At 39.6% G+C, this 18481-nt stretch overlaps 2 protein-coding genes across 2 annotated transcripts; both read left to right on the top strand.

Annotated features, from left to right (window-relative positions):
- Positions 1-1429: 1429 nt before the first annotated feature.
- LOC116256806 (beta-galactosidase-like) lies at positions 1430-7038 on the top strand. The gene is made up of 19 exons (XM_031633295.2): positions 1430-1723; positions 1845-1940; positions 2055-2167; positions 2265-2331; positions 2460-2552; positions 2653-2796; positions 3461-3549; positions 3745-3850; positions 3992-4079; positions 4258-4376; positions 4466-4630; positions 4716-4891; positions 5024-5133; positions 5224-5333; positions 5426-5536; positions 5607-5717; positions 5828-6033; positions 6109-6445; positions 6592-7038. Exons 1-19 carry the CDS (start codon positions 1562-1564, stop codon positions 6700-6702), a joined length of 2514 nt encoding a protein of 837 aa, XP_031489155.1. The 5' UTR covers positions 1430-1561; the 3' UTR covers positions 6703-7038.
- A 5324-nt stretch (positions 7039-12362) lies between these two features.
- LOC116256807 (probable ADP,ATP carrier protein At5g56450) lies at positions 12363-17808 on the top strand. Its single transcript, XM_031633296.2, has 2 exons — positions 12363-13252; positions 16904-17808. Exons 1-2 carry the CDS (start codon positions 12962-12964, stop codon positions 17558-17560), a joined length of 948 nt encoding a protein of 315 aa, XP_031489156.1. The 5' UTR covers positions 12363-12961; the 3' UTR covers positions 17561-17808.
- Positions 17809-18481: the final 673 nt, after the last annotated feature.

Raw genomic sequence — 18481 nt, 5'->3', positions numbered from 1 at the left:
AGATCATGGGCCGTGAATGTAAGGTTTTCCGAGCTCAATCACATTTTTTCAAACCTACTTTCAATCAATCATTTTTGGTACAGGATCTGCTTTCGGTGGTGCTTTCGAGTGCTACATTCACCACATTTTAATTTGTGTATTTGTAGCACCTCCTTTTGCAGTACAGATAGTTAATGTTTCGAGAATTCGTTCAACTTACCGTTTGGAGAGTAATGTTTTCAACTGGAAAATGTTGCAAACCTCTTCTATACTATTTGCATTTTTACAGTTAAGTTAATCTAGAAATATGCTGACATCTTTTGGCAACTTTCATCTCCATATCCATATTTTCAGGGCAATATAGTCTATCAAAGTCATAAGTTGTGAGCAATGTTCCTGACCCAATGAATGGCTCCAAAGAGTTTTAGTGGCACCCACATGCAGCTTAAATATTTTGAAAGAAGTTACCACTTGTGTATATAACATTATTTTATAATAAAGGACATATTTGGAATTTTCAAAACATGTGGTTTGTAGTTGTATACATACACACATATAATTCCATGGATCTGCATAGTACTACAGCTATAAACCACATGATTCTGAAAATTCCAATTATGTCCTTTATTATAAAATAATGTTTTTTTCTCTATTTCTAGACGAAAGGTGAAAACGCGTTATCACGTAATTACAAAGGGGCCCTTGAAAATATATACATGGGCCACATTCGATGACATTTCGCCGGAGGTACTCATCCGTTAATTGCCCAAACGTTGGGCAGTTCTTTGTAATTTTTTCGTTTTCATATTTTTTGGACGAGGACATCAAATTCAATCTATTGTCTTGACGATAATACTAATGTGGCAATTGTTTTTTTCCTTGGATTTGAGATTATTAAGATATTAGATTCATAAATTTAAGGTTGAATTTCCACCCCTTTCATCCGACTTAAAATTTATAGTTTTTTTTTTTTACATCTAACTTGTTACTGAGATCCTCCTCATCTTCTAAAGCACATCTATTAATGCAATATCGAGACTTGGACGATCAACTTCGCCGGGAATAACATTTCGCCGGAGGACATACATTGCTAAGACATCTACATTGCTTGATTTAAAGCTTCGGCTTAAAGGCTCCACCTATTTTGTGTGCCCAGTTGGGATTAGGCAGAACCTCTGCTAAATACGTAAGGCGGTATCATTTTGTAATGAATCTGCAAACTAGTGGTCGTTTGTGCTTCCTTTCAAAGTTACTGAATCGGCAGAAACCAACCTCCTGCAATGGAATCCACTGTCTGCATTTAAAACTGAAGAAAATGGAGATTACATTGAGTTGTAGAAATTGATCGCTGTTAGTCAAAGAAAACAGAAAGCAGAGGATGACGATCCACGTCCTGACGTATGAGAGGGTCCCCCCTGCCTTCTTTAAAAAGGAGGGAGCCAACCCAGAAAGGGAGCACTCCCAAACCGAGAAAAGTGGAGGGAGAGAGGGTGGGAGGACAAGCACTCAAGGGACAAGGAAGCGAAACCCTTTCTTTCCTTGTTATTTGTGTTTTCCCGGTGAGAGAAGAAACGCTGAAAGAATGTGGAGAGAAAGCACCGTGTTATGGTTTTTGTTGACGTTAGCCACATTCACTAAGGTGGTGTTGTGCTCTGTTTCTTATGATCGCACCTCAATCATCATCAATGGGCAGAGGAGGATCCTCATCTCTGGGTCCATTCACTACCCAAGGAGCACTCCTGAGGTACATTCATCAAAAAATCTGGAAATGAGGAAAATGGGGTTCTTCTCTTCCTGTTCTTTTTTTGGATATTCTGTTACTCAAGAAGGCGCTGATATAATGAAATTTGCTGGGGTTCATGTAGATGTGGCCTGATCTGATACAGAAAGCCAAGGAAGGAGGCTTGGATGTTATCCAAACTTATGTTTTCTGGAACGGCCATGAGCCCTCCCCTGGGAAGGTAACATTTCGTTTCCTTCTACTTGCAGATTCTCTTTTAGTGGTACCTTTTTTTTTTTTCTTATTTTTTGGTAGATAGGTTCATAATGTTGTCATGTCTTTCTGTTCTTTGCAGTATTATTTTGAGGGCAGATACGACCTTGTTCGGTTCATAAAGGTGGTTCAACAAGCCGGCCTCTATGTTCACTTGCGGATTGGTCCTTATATTTGTGCTGAATGGAATTTTGGGTCAGTCTTGATTTTCTCTGCAAATTAGAATGTGCACATTACGTTGCCTGGATTTGGATTTAATGACTTGTGCATTAACTTCGTTTTGGTATTACAGAGGATTTCCGGTTTGGTTGAAGTATGTACCAGGTATCAGCTTTAGAACTGATAATGAACCTTTTAAGGTATGTTTTTGCTCTGTTGCCTCTAGCTGTTTAAGAATTTTCTTCTGGCGACATGTTTAGATCTAGTGAAATGAAAAAGTGGGACGTGATGAGTTTCCGTTTCATTTTTTTTTTTTTGAATTATGAAGGTTGCAATGAAGGGATTCACTCAAAAGATTGTTGAGATGATGAAAGCTGAAAAGCTGTTCCAGACACAAGGAGGACCAATCATCTTGTCACAAGTATGGAAGCATTTCATTTCGAGGATGAACTGGCTATTAGCTGGAAATCTTCTTTTCCTTGTTTCGTAGTAAAGTCTAGGCGATTTTTTCCATTTTGTAGATTGAGAACGAATATGGCCCAGAAGAGTGGGAGATTGGGGCCCCTGGAAAGGCATACACAGCTTGGGCTGCAGACATGGCTGTGTCTCTTGGTACAGGGGTTCCATGGATTATGTGCAAACAGGATGATGCACCAGATCCAATCGTAAGTGTCCTTGCAATTACTAGCTCTTTATATGTCAAATTTTAGTTTGCAGTCGTATGTGCGTGCGTGCCTGCATGTGCGTGCGTGTGTGTATATATATATATATATATATCCTACACTTCTCACAATCCTGACTAGTTGTCTTCTTGGTCTCTCTTTCCTTACCTTTCCCCTTATTAAATGACATTTAATGAGAGAAGAGAGGTAAGTCTAGATTGTCAAGATTAGTGATTGTCAGGATATTAGATCTCTACTTCATATATGTGTTTTTCGTGTGTCTTTGTGTGACAATTTTTTGAATTTTTTTGGTAATTTGAAGATCATGAATAAACCCAGATGCATCACTTCATACTTTGTTTTTGGTAGCTGGGAGAGAATTTTCCTGGTGTGTGTGAGAGAGGGAAACAGTTTTTGAAGTGTTCTGGTGATCTGATAATCATGATCGACCTAGTTCTATTGTGGCATATATGATTTTGTTGGCTGGGAGAGAATTTTCCTGATTGTTAATCAGCTGCTGTATTTGTTTATGAAATTTTCTCTTGCATGTTGGTTGCTAAAGGAGGTTAGATATGATACTTTCTGTTTCAAAGGCAGGTGTACTCTAAAATATGGGGCAGCAGGACTTGTTTACATTCTTCCTGATGAATTATATATTTGATGACAGATAAATACATGCAATGGATATTACTGCGATTATTTCACTCCCAACAAGCCATATAAACCGAAGATGTGGACTGAAAACTGGACAGGATGGTACTTTTTCTCTCTGATGCTTTACGTCTGCTTGACATACTTTTTTTATCTTCCAATCGACCATGTATTTCTTCAAATAGATTCATGCGTGGTCTGCTAATATGCAGATGATGGGAGTTTGGATATTGTTTACTGGGAGTCATGTTCAGACTATCTGCTATTTTTTGAACTTTTTATCCTTTTTATTCTGCCCAGGTTTACGGAGTTTGGTGGTGCAGTTCCCTATCGACCTGCTGAAGACATAGCATTTTCTGTTGCACGTTTCATACAGAAAGGAGGGTCTTTTGTCAACTATTACATGGTAAGATTTAGTCAACAGGCTGCTGTCACAGGACTCGGAATTAACTCAATAACTTTTCCTACTAAAAATACATTGGCTCTTGTTCTTATTTGCTAAGCATCAAGTAGTTTGACTTTATATCCATGTTGACACCCACTGCAGTATCATGGTGGAACTAACTTTGGCCGGACTGCTGGTGGGCCTTTCATCACCACTAGTTATGACTATGACGCTCCTCTAGATGAATATGGTATGTTATGGCTAACATGCAGCATCTTTATCTTGGAAGTAACTTGAGGTTGGGAAGGCATTAATTGCAGAGCTCTGTTTCTTGTAGAGAATATGGAGTTAATTTTAGTTTGTTTGTGATATATTAATGACCATTTTTACCCCCTTATTGAATTTGATCTCTTTATTGCTTTTAATAGGATTGATTAGGCAACCAAAATGGGGACATCTGAAAGACCTCCATAAAGCCATAAAGCTCTGTGAACCAGCTTTAGTCTCTGGTGATCCTACTGTGGATTCACTTGGGAACTACCAAGAGGTATCTGCCTGGATCTCTTTTCGGCTACAGAGATAGAAACAGATTCTGATTCAGTATGAAATTTAAACTGGCTGATTTTTACTGTCCAGGCTCACGTTTTCACCTCAAAAACTGGAGCTTGTGCTGCTTTTCTTGCCAACTATGACACGAAAGCTACTGCAACAGTGTCTTTTAGAAACATGCACTACAATCTTCCACCTTGGTCAATCAGCATCCTCCCTGATTGCACAAATGTGGTCTTCAACACTGCAATGGTGAGAATTTAGGGATATTGGCTTCAATTTCATTTTGATCAATTTGAATGAATGCCCAATCACAAGTTGGCGGATGCTGGCACAGGTTGGCGTTCAAGCTTCAAATATGCAGATGGTCCCACTCTCTAACGAAGGATTGGCATGGGAATCATATAACGAAGAGATTGCTTCATATAATGATGATCCTTTTACTGTTGTGGGCTTGTTAGAGCAGTTAAATGTAACAAGGGATGTTAGTGATTACTTGTGGTACATGACAGAGTGAGTAACTAAGTTGTCTGCTTCCTTTAATCACCTGATTTATTAATACTCATGCGGACAGAAGCATTTTGAATTTCAAAGAATTTGCATGCCCCTAGCGTGATTTATCTTTTCCCTTTTTTGTGGATTCAGTGTCAATATAGATTCAAGTGAGAAATTTCTCGATGGTGGAGCATGGCCAGTTCTTACTGTCATGTCAGCAGGTCATGCTTTACATGCTTTTGTCAATGGAAAGCTTGCAGGTAGACTTCTGTGGCTCATGGAGTTTTGAGTAGTAGAATGGTCAAAATTAAACATTTATGAACGTTTTGGTGACTATTGGCTATTTGCAGGTTCCATGTATGGAAGTTTAGAGGACCCAAAGCTGACACTTACTGAGAGCTTGAACTTATGGGCTGGAAGCAATAGAATTGCACTCTTAAGCATAGCAGTTGGCCTGCCGGTCAGTTTTACCTCTATAGACCACCCAATTATTATGATTAGCATTGACGCCTTATTTTCTGAAAATAATTCTTTCTACTTTCTTGAATGTAGAATGTCGGCAAACAATTTGAGACCTGGAATGCAGGTGTTCTTGGGCCTGTGGAGTTGAGTGGACTGAATGAAGGTAGAAGGGACTTAACCTGGCAAAAGTGGTCGTACAAGGTATGCTTAGACAGCATGGAGTTATCATGTTACTCTATCTAGAGTGTTCCAATCACAGCGATTTCTGCAGGTTGGTTTAAAAGGTGAAGCTTTAAGCCTTCACACAGTCAGTGGAAGTGCCTCTGTAGAATGGACCCAGGGATCCACGGTCGCTCAAGGAGAGCCACTAACATGGTACAAGGTAAGGCAAACCAATGATGTCAACATTCGTTTAAAGACCTTGTCTGAGCTTTGAGGCATTTCCGGTCTAATTTTGTCTCAAAATGGTCTCCAACTGCCCTAATGATGCAGGCAACATTTGATGCACCATCTGGAACAGAGCCCCTGGCTCTAGATATGGCCAGCATGGGGAAAGGTCAAATATGGATAAATGGAGAAAGCATTGGACGTTACTGGCCTGCTTACACTGCAAAAGGTAACTGTGGAGGTTGTGATTATCCTGGGACTTTTGATGAGAATAAATGCCGATCAAACTGTGGCGAGCCTTCACAGAGATGGTGAGATAACTAACCTGTCTCCATTCCAAACTATTGGACCCTGAGCCATGTCAAGCTAAAATCCTGTCATGCCAGGTATCATGTTCCACGTTCTTGGCTGAATCCAACTGGGAATCTTTTGGTGATCTTTGAAGAATGGGGTGGTAATCCTTCAGGAATCACATTGGTGAAGAGAAAGTTGGCAAGTGCGTGTGCTGATATTTCAGAATGGCATCCAACTTTGAAGAATTGGCAGATTAAGAAATATGGCAAGCCTGAAGAACCGCAGAAGGCAAAGGTTCATCTGGCATGCTCCGAGGGACAAAAGATCACCTCAATTAAGTTTGCTAGTTTTGGGACTCCTCAAGGAGTCTGTGGAAGTTTCAAGCAAGGAGCTTGTCACTCCCCACATTCATATGACATTTTTCAAAAGGTTCGTTCAAAACTATGTGTGTGTGTCTGTGTGTGTGTGCATGCGTGTGTGTATTTGTGCAGGATGGCATGTGCTTAGGTGTGTATGCAGCTTTGTGTATGTAAATCCATTTAGGTTCTTATACTTTTTTGTCTTTCTCGTTGCAGAGGTGTGTTGGACAGGAGTGGTGCTCCGTGGTCATCTCCCAAGATGTCTTCAGGGGAGACCCTTGTCCGGGAGTCATGAAGCGGGTAGCAGTTGAGGCAGTTTGCAGTTAAGTAGCAGAGGCAAGGACGGAAGTAAAATGGGTTCAGTATTAGGTGAACGCATGAACCCAATAGTTGAATGTTGATAGTCACCTGAATACATTGTCAATATCAAGCGAATTTTTTCAGGAGATTGAAGAGTTAGCAATAAGAGTTCGATGCCATTTAGTAAGAAATTTGCAAATGGTTTGATCCTATCATCATACGTTATTGTAAAGTAGCAGCAAGTCCTGTATGTAATACAAAATTTGTTGTTCAGTGGAGCAAATTAGCCGGCTCCAAGATTTTTACCTCAGAAAGTGTAAAAAGTGACAATCAATAACTATGAACTTTGTTACTTTTCTTTCATGCCTTCCATCTTTAGGCAATTTTTGACAAACATTTGCCTTCTCTATTTCAATAGAAATGTTTGGATATCTTCCTCTAATGAGCAAGGCAGAAGATTGTCAACCATCATTTGCTTATGATCTCTTGCGTGATAGTCGGGCTGTGCTATGCTTGTGCCGGAGACGCTGCCATGGGATTATGAGTAACAAACTGTCTGTGTACATCTCTGCGTTGTCAGAGAGAGAGGGAGAGAGAGACAGAGACAGAGATGGTCACATTAAGGCTTTCATCCGACTTGTGTAAAGATAAAATCTCTGAAAACAGCTATTCATAAATTGTTGTTTGTCGACCGGGATTGTGTAGCATTGCCCGCACCACTCGTTAAGTGATGGCTCGAATTTCCTGCACTCTTCTGTTTAGTTTTCCTACAACCCATCGGGGCCCAGGATCTCATCATATTTGCCTTTTGATTGGTACCAGTCACGACAGCCGCCATGATTTTCAAGTTGGCCAAGTGACATATTCCACATTCACATACAAACATCATGAATTTTTGTGTCAAGAAAACTTTATTAGTTCACACGGTGAGTGGTTCAAACCGAAAGGGGAAAGAGGAAGAAGATTGTGAATGGTTGCAGGCTACTTTTAGAGGATAGGATGGCTAGGCCGCGGAGTGGCTGGTTTTTGTTCTTATTCGGTGACATATTGTTTCTCTATCTACTAATTTGCTGGAAAACCATTTACATCCTAGCATTTGCCAAGAACCTTTTACATCCTAGCATATGCCAAGAACCTGATCTTCATATTCAAGAAAAAGAGAAAAAATGTAAGGCGGCCACGAACATAGTATAGCTTCTTTTTTATAACCAATTGGTGAAGAGGTCGTAAGAGGGAAATGTGTAGGGTGTCAAGTTAACGACCCTAAATCAATTCTCAACCCTTCCCCATCATTGTGTTTTCAAGTTTTTTTCATGCCCTTGTCCTCATTGATAGTCAGAAATCAATCTGGTTATAAATTAATAAGAATGGCATGATCAGTTTCGAGATTTCTGTTCTAAAAAAATTTTTTCATTACCAAATTAAACGGGTTTAACCCTTTAAAACTCTACCCTCCCTTACCCTGCCTTTTGTTGTCCGAGCTTTCTCATGGTGGTCATCTTCTGTACAAGAAACCATGCATATATCACAATCAATTTCTAATATTTCACTTGGAAACAATGTTTTTGGTTAGCCAAATCAAAGCAGGAATCTTTCTTGTTCATATATGAAACAGATGAGTGACATTCTTTATGAAGCGGTTATGATTTTTCATTCAAGGATATCACCTACAGATGTATGGCACCACTTTTAGACCAAAACCATTAAAGTATGACTAAAAGATAGCCGTAGATCTGACCACCTTTTCTGCAAAATACATCACTAAGTTAATGCTTTATATCAATTTCAGCTTCGTTTTGTTATTTTCCTTTTCGGGAGTCAAAGGTCTCAGAGAAATGCCTTCTCGCAGTGGGGCATCTCGTGCACTGGTAAAACAAGAATTCGAACTCATGCATGATAAAGTTGAGCAGAAGAATATTCTCAGAAGGACTAAATAATTGGTAAATCTAGACAACAGCACTATCTTCTTTAGCCAAAAGTTTATATAATTGGTGTCAGTTTTCCTTTCTGGCATCAAGTTGAAACCCAAAAAACAATAAACAAATCACATTCGTTCCAATTAATTAATCTGCAAAACATGATCATGCATGCTCTATAACCCAAGGTCTCAAATCCACATTCCTTTATTTGTTAAGTGCAGCACTACCTATCAAGTTGGTATTTAATATAGCGACTACTGGATCCGCTCCTTCAAAAATGCCTGGAAATAGCTTACTTTTCTTGTCTTACAGAATCTTAGATTGCGAATGTTGCATTACAGCCGATAAAATCTAGATCCATCGACCATGTATTAGGAGGTTAGCGGTCAAGGGTTGATCACTCAGGTCACATCTCTTAAAATAAACCATGAAGGGTGTGTTTGGTTACTCTAGATTTAAGATGTGAAGTCAATTAAGATTTTAGCATCTTATCTTTCAAGATTTCGGATCTTTTTGTTTTTAATGTACTAGAATTTGAAGTTCTTTGTTTCGAAAGATGCATGAATTATATCATAAATTTGTAATTTTTGCATCGTAAAATCTATGCATCTCAAGTCACACTTTCTCCTCTTTTGACTTGAGATCCATGAGTTTGAGGCATATTGAGAATCTGAAACCTATAGTTTTCAAATCTACAGTTTGGCAGAAGATAGGTTTAAGTTTTGGAGGGACTAGTATAGATTTAAGGCAGACCCACAAAAAAATAGCAGGATGATCCTCACCATTCTCATCCTGCAGCAACATTCTTCTCTCTTCTCTCTATTGTAAAGATCTACTAACACAACCACACGGTACCACTCATGAACGAGCAACGTCTTCTTTTCCTTTTTCTTCCAAAGTTAATACAGCTTGGTCTCAGCTCGTGGCTCTTCTAAAGGCAGCATCTCGAGCTTAACTTCATCCCAACATGAGTCACAAGCCAAACTGGAGCAACATGTTGGTGCTGATCATACGTTAAGAGAATCGCAGGATACATCTATGATCAAAACATTAGAGGGAAATTAACTTTCAGGCGTATCTGAATTTCCCAAGCTGCTGCAGGTATTGGTTTATACTGCTTACAGTTGTCCTTATTTTACTTGAGAACCCATGGGACAACTTGAATAAGTTTAGATTCATAGGCTAAATCTATGTAAAGCTTACTTGAGACTTTCATTCCTTCTGACCATCATCATTTTTGTGATGTCGAAGAAAGAGAACTAAGTATTTGTCAAGTCATACAAAGAATTTTTACTGTAAGGTGGACATGGTAGCGAGAAAAAGATGTGTCCTGAATCTTGGAGTCCCTTAAGAGTTTATTGTAATAGAAGATAGTGGATTATAAGAAACTTTTAGTTTTACAATAAGATTTGTAAACAATGTGGATAAATTAGTTAAAAAAAGAAGGATTCGCTATCGAGCAGCAGGGAATTCAAGGAGCCAAATAAATTATTATCTAGCATTCTCTTAATGCGAGATTAAGTCACACGGGTACGTGTGATCTGCCCAAGTGCTGTGTCAGTGCACTGGCACAGGAACACGTGTGTGGGTATGGCTGGATATGGCTATATACTAAAAAAATTTATATTTTGAAACTTAATTTTTTCTTCAATTTTGATTTTTTTCCTTTTTTTTTCTTATTTCCCATCCATCAAAATTGCATATTTATGTATATACTCTGTCATACCCCCATACTCAAATTTTCTAAAATCACATACCCAAACTCGTGCCCTACCCATGTGACTAGGATGAGAGAAAAAGACGATCATCAGTACTGGTCCCTTGAAGCAAACCCTGAATTATTTTTGCCATTATCTTTCTTGGTTGTGGTAGCAGGAGGTTGAGCATCTTCTTACACAATTTCTAGATCCATCAAAGTATACGCGTACTAGCTTCGCCAAAATCTTCAAAGTTGGTGCTCCGAGATACAGTTTCTTGTTTTGACTCAAAGATTTCTTGAAGACTTAAAGCTCTTTCTGTCTCTTTTCCCCAACTCTTTTGGGTTGCTCTTTTGTCTCTTTATCAATACCATCTTGGGCAGGGTGCTGTCTTGGGAGCTGTAAACATAACGAGGTGTAGTGAGAAAACCAAGCACAACCAAATGGATGGTAGGCAAAAGTTCAACCTATCATGCTTTAGATTGTGATCCACTATTGCCATCTACATCAATATAGTTAAAGATATCCGAACTCTTAAAATGAACCTCTCCATGGATCTATGAATAAGCCAAATGGATTGCGTCGTGAAGGGTCAATAATCAATAAACACAGAGGGAATATAAAGGAAGCACGCAACTTCTCTTTGCTTTTCAATTTGGATTTGATATCTGGAAGGGAGACCCATTTTTTAGTTGGAGTATTTTGACTTGCCTTCCCACGAATGAAATCAGGAATAGCCACCTTTTGAATGGAAGTTAAAATGTAAACTTATTTTAGTCTGCGAATAAACATTTCATCGAGTTGGTTTACATCATCTATGTGGTATCATACTCAAGCTAATTTGATGTGCACCTTTTACTTGTCTTCAGCTTGCGGAACCCATCTTTGCGAGTGATAATGAGTTCCTTAGTAGCAGAGTTCTTTTCCAATTACTAAATCTAATTTGCGTGTTACCTAACTGGGTGGCGCTTAGACTTGTAGTGGATGAAAAACAACGAGAGAATGAGAGGGAGATGTCATATGTGACTACAAAAAGTTGGAAAATTTCCTTCTTGGAGACGTTGGTCGCCAGATCTGTACTGCCGGGAAAATAAATATCAGTTTTTAAACTGCGCATCTACTAAAAACTTATCGAACACATTTTGCCGCTGCCCTTACGAGAATAATAGAACGAAGCCATTGTTATCGCGTATTTGAATATATTCACAAGCAAAGATTCGAAGGGCAAACCTTTTGTTTCTCCACAGTGTTTCCCTTTTTCTGAATAGCCAGAAACGAGTGAGACAGCTCAGTGGAGGTTCGAACATGGGTCCTGATATAGTCCAGCAGTTCCAAATTCTCAAAGCAGAAGCTGGTTGATCCTCCGCTGTTCAGGACTCGAGAGGTCACTGTGTTTCACCATCAAAAGTGTAGGTTGACATGATCAGATAGAGACTAACCAAGTAATACAGAAGTACAAGATATTCTCTCCGTGGGGAAGGAAAGTCGCACCTTTTTCATGCACAACGCAAGCTAGAGGTTTCCTCCACTACTGTTTCCTTCCATCGCTTCCTTCTCATCTTGGTAATAGCAGTCTCTTTATCATCCATAATTGCGACCAACTGTAGAAAGAAATTCCAAACAATCTGCAGAAAAGCAAGTCCTCAAACTTGGAAAGAATGCTGCTTTTACCCTCCCACTATGATCTGCAATTGAAATCAATAAATGCATGGTGTTAAAGCAATACTTACCATGGAAACCTTCGTTCATTCATCCCCTTTTTCAGTTCTTTTATTTTCTAATTTATGTCGGTATGCAGCAGCAGATATCATCCATCAATCTCGAGATGGACGCCTACTCAAGAACCACCTTACTTGGACTGCGCCAACTTAGTTCCAGGTGTTTGTGGGGATTCGGATCCGGATTGATATGCTAATGAACTGGATTGAGTCCTCAGTACAATGTGTCTGCCCTGGACTCTTTGACCTCTTGGACTTCCCAGACCCACTCCCTTGAGAAACCATAAAACTAAGGAGGTCGGTACAATGAACTATTAAAAACGTATGGTTCCCACATTTAAGGGCCAATTGAGGGATACCGTCCCTTCGTAGACGTCCGCTAAGATTGGAAGTTCTAAGAGACGCATGGAAGGGCGGTTGCTGAACTTCATCCGGATCCAACCCGTTGCTAGTTGCCCTCGCTTTCACAGAGCGCGAGAGATAGGGAGGGAGGGTCGCTGGAAGCTTGGAAGTGAAAGTGACCAAATTCAGAAAATGATGGGGATGAAGCAAAATCCATTGTTGTTGGGATTACCATAAAACGCCAGGAGGCTTTTAGAAGGATCAAAACCTTCATCTACCACCAAGACCGACAACAGCAGCAGCAACACTCAGGCGCTCTTCTCTTTGCATTAATGCCATACCATTCTCCTCTCCTCCCTGTTTCTTCATTTTCCTTCCTATCCTATGGTCACCGTCATCCCCAATCTTATCAATTTTCACAGATTCCTGTTTGCGTCCTCATCGTCAATCCAGCCCGAGCATTGAATTGTTACCACCACTACCAGTGCTAGCTGCCAACAACAGAGCACGTTGAGAGAGACAGAGAGAGAGAGAGAGAGAGAGAGAGAGAGAGAGAGAGAGAGAATTGAGTATTTCTTGATTCGAGCTTTTGGATTAGAAGACGAAGGGTATGAGAGAGGAGGAACGATGGTGGGGTAGCTTTTCGAGGGACTTGATGGCTGGTGCCCTGATGGGTGGCGTGGTTCACACAATAGTAGCGCCCGTTGAGAGGACGAAGCTCTTGCTTCAGACCCAGGAGAGCAACATCGCGATTATTGGTGGGAGGCACAGGAGATTCAAGGGGATGGTGGACTGCCTGGCACGGACGGTCAGAGAGGAGGGCTTCCTGTCTCTATGGAGGGGTAATGGGACCAGCGTTATTAGGTATTACCCCTCAGTGGCTCTTAATTTCTCACTCAAGGTACTTCTTGCTATATTTTTTTCTTTCTTCTCCTCTTTTTCATATGCTTTCATTACGAACAATGTTCTTGTTTCCCCTTTTTTCTTGTTTCCACGAGAAGTTTCAATTAGTGGATTTGTGTTTTGGTTGTTTACTTATTGTGGCGTTGGCGTGAGTCGTCTTTGGTGCGAATTGTCATGTAATATGCTGATGTTTTGTTGGCCATATTAGCTTTCTGCGCTATGTTTAATTGCATTTTGAACGATTTGTCTGACCTGAATAGTGACCTTCATTATCAAGAACCATTCAATGAAAATGAAATCGTCATGGTACAATTTGGGTTTAGAGAATTCTATCCTTTTGTTTCTTCAGACGGGACCAAGATATTGATAACAGACTTTCATATTTCTTCTGTTGACATGAAATGAATTACAACCTTGGTTCTAGAGCCTAAAGAGTGAACTTTCTTTTCCATTTTGGGGCTTTCATCCTTGTTATGATGGGAGGGTTCCATGGAGTGTAAAAGAATGAACCTTTTAGAAGCATAAAAGTTTATTATAATAATTTGAATCACCGTCACCTCAAGCTAGTTTTCGAAAGCCGTTCACAAAATCTCTAAGCACCACTTTGGGTGCTCATAACTGGCTCTCAGTGCTCCTGGATCAACGAGGGACTGTTATGAAAGAACAAATGCAATGTAAAAGATGTGGTCACAATTATGGTATGGAAATGATATTGATTGAGCCAGACTCTTAAAGAGACAATGAAATCTTTGGAGAGGGAGAAACTAAAAGAGAGGATAAAAAACCAACGTGCCTGAAATTCTCACTGGTTTAGATTCTTAGCTAGTTAGCTTCCTTTCTTCAGGGTTTGCAACCCTTATTATTGCATCACAAACTATCAGCTATTAGCACAACAAATAATGATCAGCCTGATAAAAGACGGGTTCATAGTGTATTAGTGTTACACCATCATAAGAATGGCTAATAAAATTCTGTCCATATGGAGACTAGAGAAAGCTTAATTATTATAGTGAGATTCCTGGTCATGCAACAGCCAATTTCAAAGTGTTGGATCACCCATCAATGATATGGGTCCCTGTAAGTGGAAAACTATTTGATTTTACGTAGTGTACATGAAATTCCCTGCAGCAACTTTGTATCTCAACCCTGACTTATAGTGCACGTGTTGTATGTGAAGTATGAACCCATCTAACTTGAGTGTGCATTATATCTCCAGCCCTGATATGTCCATGACAGGGTAAGTAGTAACATATATCTTAGAATACCAAGAATCCGCAATTGAGCTAATAAGTCTGAATTTAGTAAGATGAAATGCATTTATGTCTGGGATTCACTTGGATTTAACATGGATTTTGCTCTTTCTGTCTTCTTTCTCGTTTTTATGTTTTTGCTTCAAAAGAACAATGGAAACCACAGTCAATAGTAACTAAGATGTATTAGAGAAAAAATGTGGCTTTTAGAGTAAATGACATATAAAGGCGTAATTTGCACCAGCTGGTGCGGCCATTCACTTCTCTCTGCATAGATAAAACGTAGTACTTAGGTGCTTCCATATATAGAAATATCATTATTTTTATCTTCAAAATCTTTATTCCTTTCATGTGAACCATCACACTTGAGAGGGTGACTATTTCTAGCAAGTCATCCATTCTTGCCTTTGACAGTGATGTTTCAGTAAAAAACATGCTCCTAAATGTTTGAATTCCCGCTGCCCTTTTGACCAAATAAGATCCTTGAATACTCTGAAAGGCATGATCTCCAACACAAGTTGTTTGTTTCGGCTCATCCATACTTATCTAGGTAACGTGTACTAGAGCACCTAGCTTGGCACTTCTCTCAAAGGTGCAAATTCTGTTCGGGCCATTATCTGTTGGCAGCAACCAAGCAGGAACAGCTCTATAATTTGGATGTGGACCCTTTGAATGAGGGATACAAAGTCCTCTATTGAATACAAGCCAAATCTGCTTAAATTGATTTCAACGCACCTTTTCCAAGCCTCCAAGCCAATATCTTGCTTCTCAGTGCTGTGTGATCTTTGTTGTTTGCTGAAAAATGTTTCATATTTTGACTATTGTGTTGGGTTGATGCCAGTTTCATTCCAGATTACTTCCCTACTTTGTTTCTTAATTCCCATATCTGTGCATCAACTGCCCCACATATCATACCATTTCAGCATGCCATGTTCAATTGGCTGCATACATCCAGTTGCAATATGAACTTGTTCTAAAAATATCATGTTTGCAATCCTTCCTGTTTAATGCAGAAGATTTTTCACCTGATCATTCTGGGGTTTGTAGATCCTATCTCTGTTGATATTTTATATCACTGGTTTAATCTCTGTATGGTAAAAAGTACTTTAAATTATTTTAAATCATTTTATAGGCCAATTTTTTTGCTCTAATTCCAAAAATGGGTCTTATGATTCAAACCTGCCTTTTGGTGTTTGCCAAATCAGTACCTGTTCCTGTCTTGCACATTATAAAAACTGACGCAAGAAACCCAGTCTGATTGAATGAAATTACAGTAATACCTTTTTGTTCCATAGGAATGAATAAGCACTTCTTAACTTGAAGGGACCGTATGAAAAAAGAAGAAAAAGCAAACTGCATTGTTTTAATTGGCAAACTGGGGTTAGGCAGGCATCGTAATGTCCCAATTAGGTTTTGGTGAGAAAAATGGTGGTGGATCTTTTTACTATTCAGATTAGCGATGCATGCAGCTCGACCATTCATATTGACCCTTTATTATCCATTAATTCATGGAAATTATGGTCATGCAGGATTGCTAGGTGAAGCTATTTTAGTATTTCTTCCATACCCGTTTCTACCTCAGTTATTTGAATAAAACTCCAGCAAAGTTGACATGTGGGTCTATTTACTATTTACTATTTACTATCACTTTGAATGCCCTCCACTTACTGTTCTGATGCTATAAGGTTAATGCTGTATGTTCTTTTAATCTTTAGGCTTTTTGTGAGGCAAATTATTCATGCAATCAGTATCATTTATTTTGCATAATGGCTCTCTAATGCACTCTCCTCCAGGCATGTGAACCAACTATTCTTGCTGAACCTACAAGGCAGCAACAGCTTCTATAGATCTATATTAAGATGCATATCCTGAGATGGGGCTGTTAAAAAGTATGATGATTATGATATTGATATGCTTGGGGCTAATTCGTGTCAGATGAAATGGTGAAAGTCAAACAAATTTAGGTTGTGCAGTGAGCAAATTGAAGCATCAAATTTTGTGTGCCACTTGGCAAATGCAACAGCAGATATGTGCTTTAGGTCGATGACCTTCTAATGTTGAACTTTCACTTAGAATGTATTTTAACGTAGTTAATTGTATGTCTGCTTTTAGTTTATTTGCCTATAACTATAATCCCTCCAGATTCACGTGCATGTAACAGAATAAGAATTGCCAATCAGATTTGTAGATACATTGATGAATATAGTGATGGGCATATCTCGTTGCATGTTATCAGCAGCTTGTGCTACATGGGATCAGAATTATCTCTGCCTCTGCATATAGCTGCTGGAGATGTCTCTTGTGCTTACTAAGCTACATGAGAAACACAAGCACTATGATAATGCATCGGTCATCTGGTGATTGTGATAATGACCAGATAATGATTTTTTATGTACCAGGATCTTTACAAAAGCATGTTGAAGAGTGACAAACTTCCGGATGATAGTCTCATATCTGGTGCTCCATCAAATTTCATAGCTGGTGCTGCAGCAGGCTGTACGACACTCATCATCATTTATCCACTTGATATTGCTCACACGCGTCTGGCAGCAGATATTGGTAGAAGTGAAACCAGGCAATTTAGGGGCATATGCCACTTCCTGAAGACTGTTCATGAGAAAGATGGCATCAGGGGTATCTACCGAGGCTTGCCTGCGTCTCTACAAGGAATGGTGGTCCACAGGGGCCTTTACTTTGGTGGATTTGATACTGCAAAGGAGATGCTGGCAGAGGGTTCAGCATACTCATCTACATCGCAGTTGCCTTTATGGAAGCGTTGGATAGTTGCCCAAGCTGTCACTACATCAGCTGGACTGCTCTCATATCCCCTGGATACAGTGAGGAGAAGGATGATGATGCAGTCAGGTTTGGAGAGAGAAGCATATAGCAGCACCCTTGATTGCTGGAAGAAGATTTACAAGATGGAAGGTGTCGCTTCCTTCTACCGGGGTGCGTTGTCTAACATGTTCAGGAGCACGGGTGCTGCTGCTGTTCTTGTGTTGTATGATGAGATTAAGAAGTTCATGTGCAGGGTGGGTGGAGGAGTTAATGTGTGACCCCATTGAACAAATCAGGCCAATAAATTGATAACCATTGGTTTAGAGCTTGAATACGGATATGCTCAACAACTGTATGGCACTGAGGAAGCAGCCAATTTTGCATGATATACATTTCGATAGGAATCCTTGGTTCCTTTCTTTTTCTTGCTTCCAATTTTTCTATCCTCTTCATGAGATGCTTTGTTATTACAGGAAACTGTGAACATTTTCATTTCTTCACAGTATAAAAGGCATACTTATTTGTTGCTGAGGCTACTTTTATTCGATGGTTAAAGGTAGGTTTTATTATTTATCAAAAGAACTAGTTGTAGAAGACCATAGTTATGTAATTGATGTGAGGGATAGCATAATCGTACTCAAGGGCGCAATTCCGCTTCCTAGAAACCCCAGCGCATCATTAGACAGGCCAATGATTATGTCTGAGGGTTGAAGACAAAGCCAAAAAACAATAACGTTCTCATGTACGCAGTAACGCCATCGAATGGCTAAACTTCCAATGTCGTTTAACAGAATACCACTCATTGTGAAAAGCAAAAGCAGCCTAGGCAAGATGCTTCCTGCAAAGGAACCATTTTGCAATCACGTTTAGTCTGCTACAACCAACAGAGCTGGTAGGGAGAAAGAAACAACCTGTTATGCCACACCTGTTCCAGATCCTCCCACAAATCACAGGCTACAATCAACTTTTAAAGGCTTAATGCTTAACCTCTGAAGTTCCCTTTTAAAAGAAAAGCAATCATCTTTCAACTTTCTGCAATCGACTCAGTTTGCAATCAGTATAGCAAGCCCTTTGTCACATTTAGCCGGAACTTGCAATCTGATACACCGGGCAACAGACCATGAGAATTTTTGGACTTCTCCTGGGCCTTTTCTTCGTGTTCTGGAGGGATGCCACCATGAGATTGAATAAATATAAGA

Source organism: Nymphaea colorata, chromosome 6 (assembly GCF_008831285.2).
Source record: "Nymphaea colorata isolate Beijing-Zhang1983 chromosome 6, ASM883128v2, whole genome shotgun sequence".
Lineage (NCBI taxonomy): Eukaryota > Viridiplantae > Streptophyta > Magnoliopsida > Nymphaeales > Nymphaeaceae > Nymphaea > Nymphaea colorata.
The sequence above is the reverse complement of the archived record's forward strand: the minus strand, read 5'-3'. Positions and strand labels throughout refer to the sequence as shown.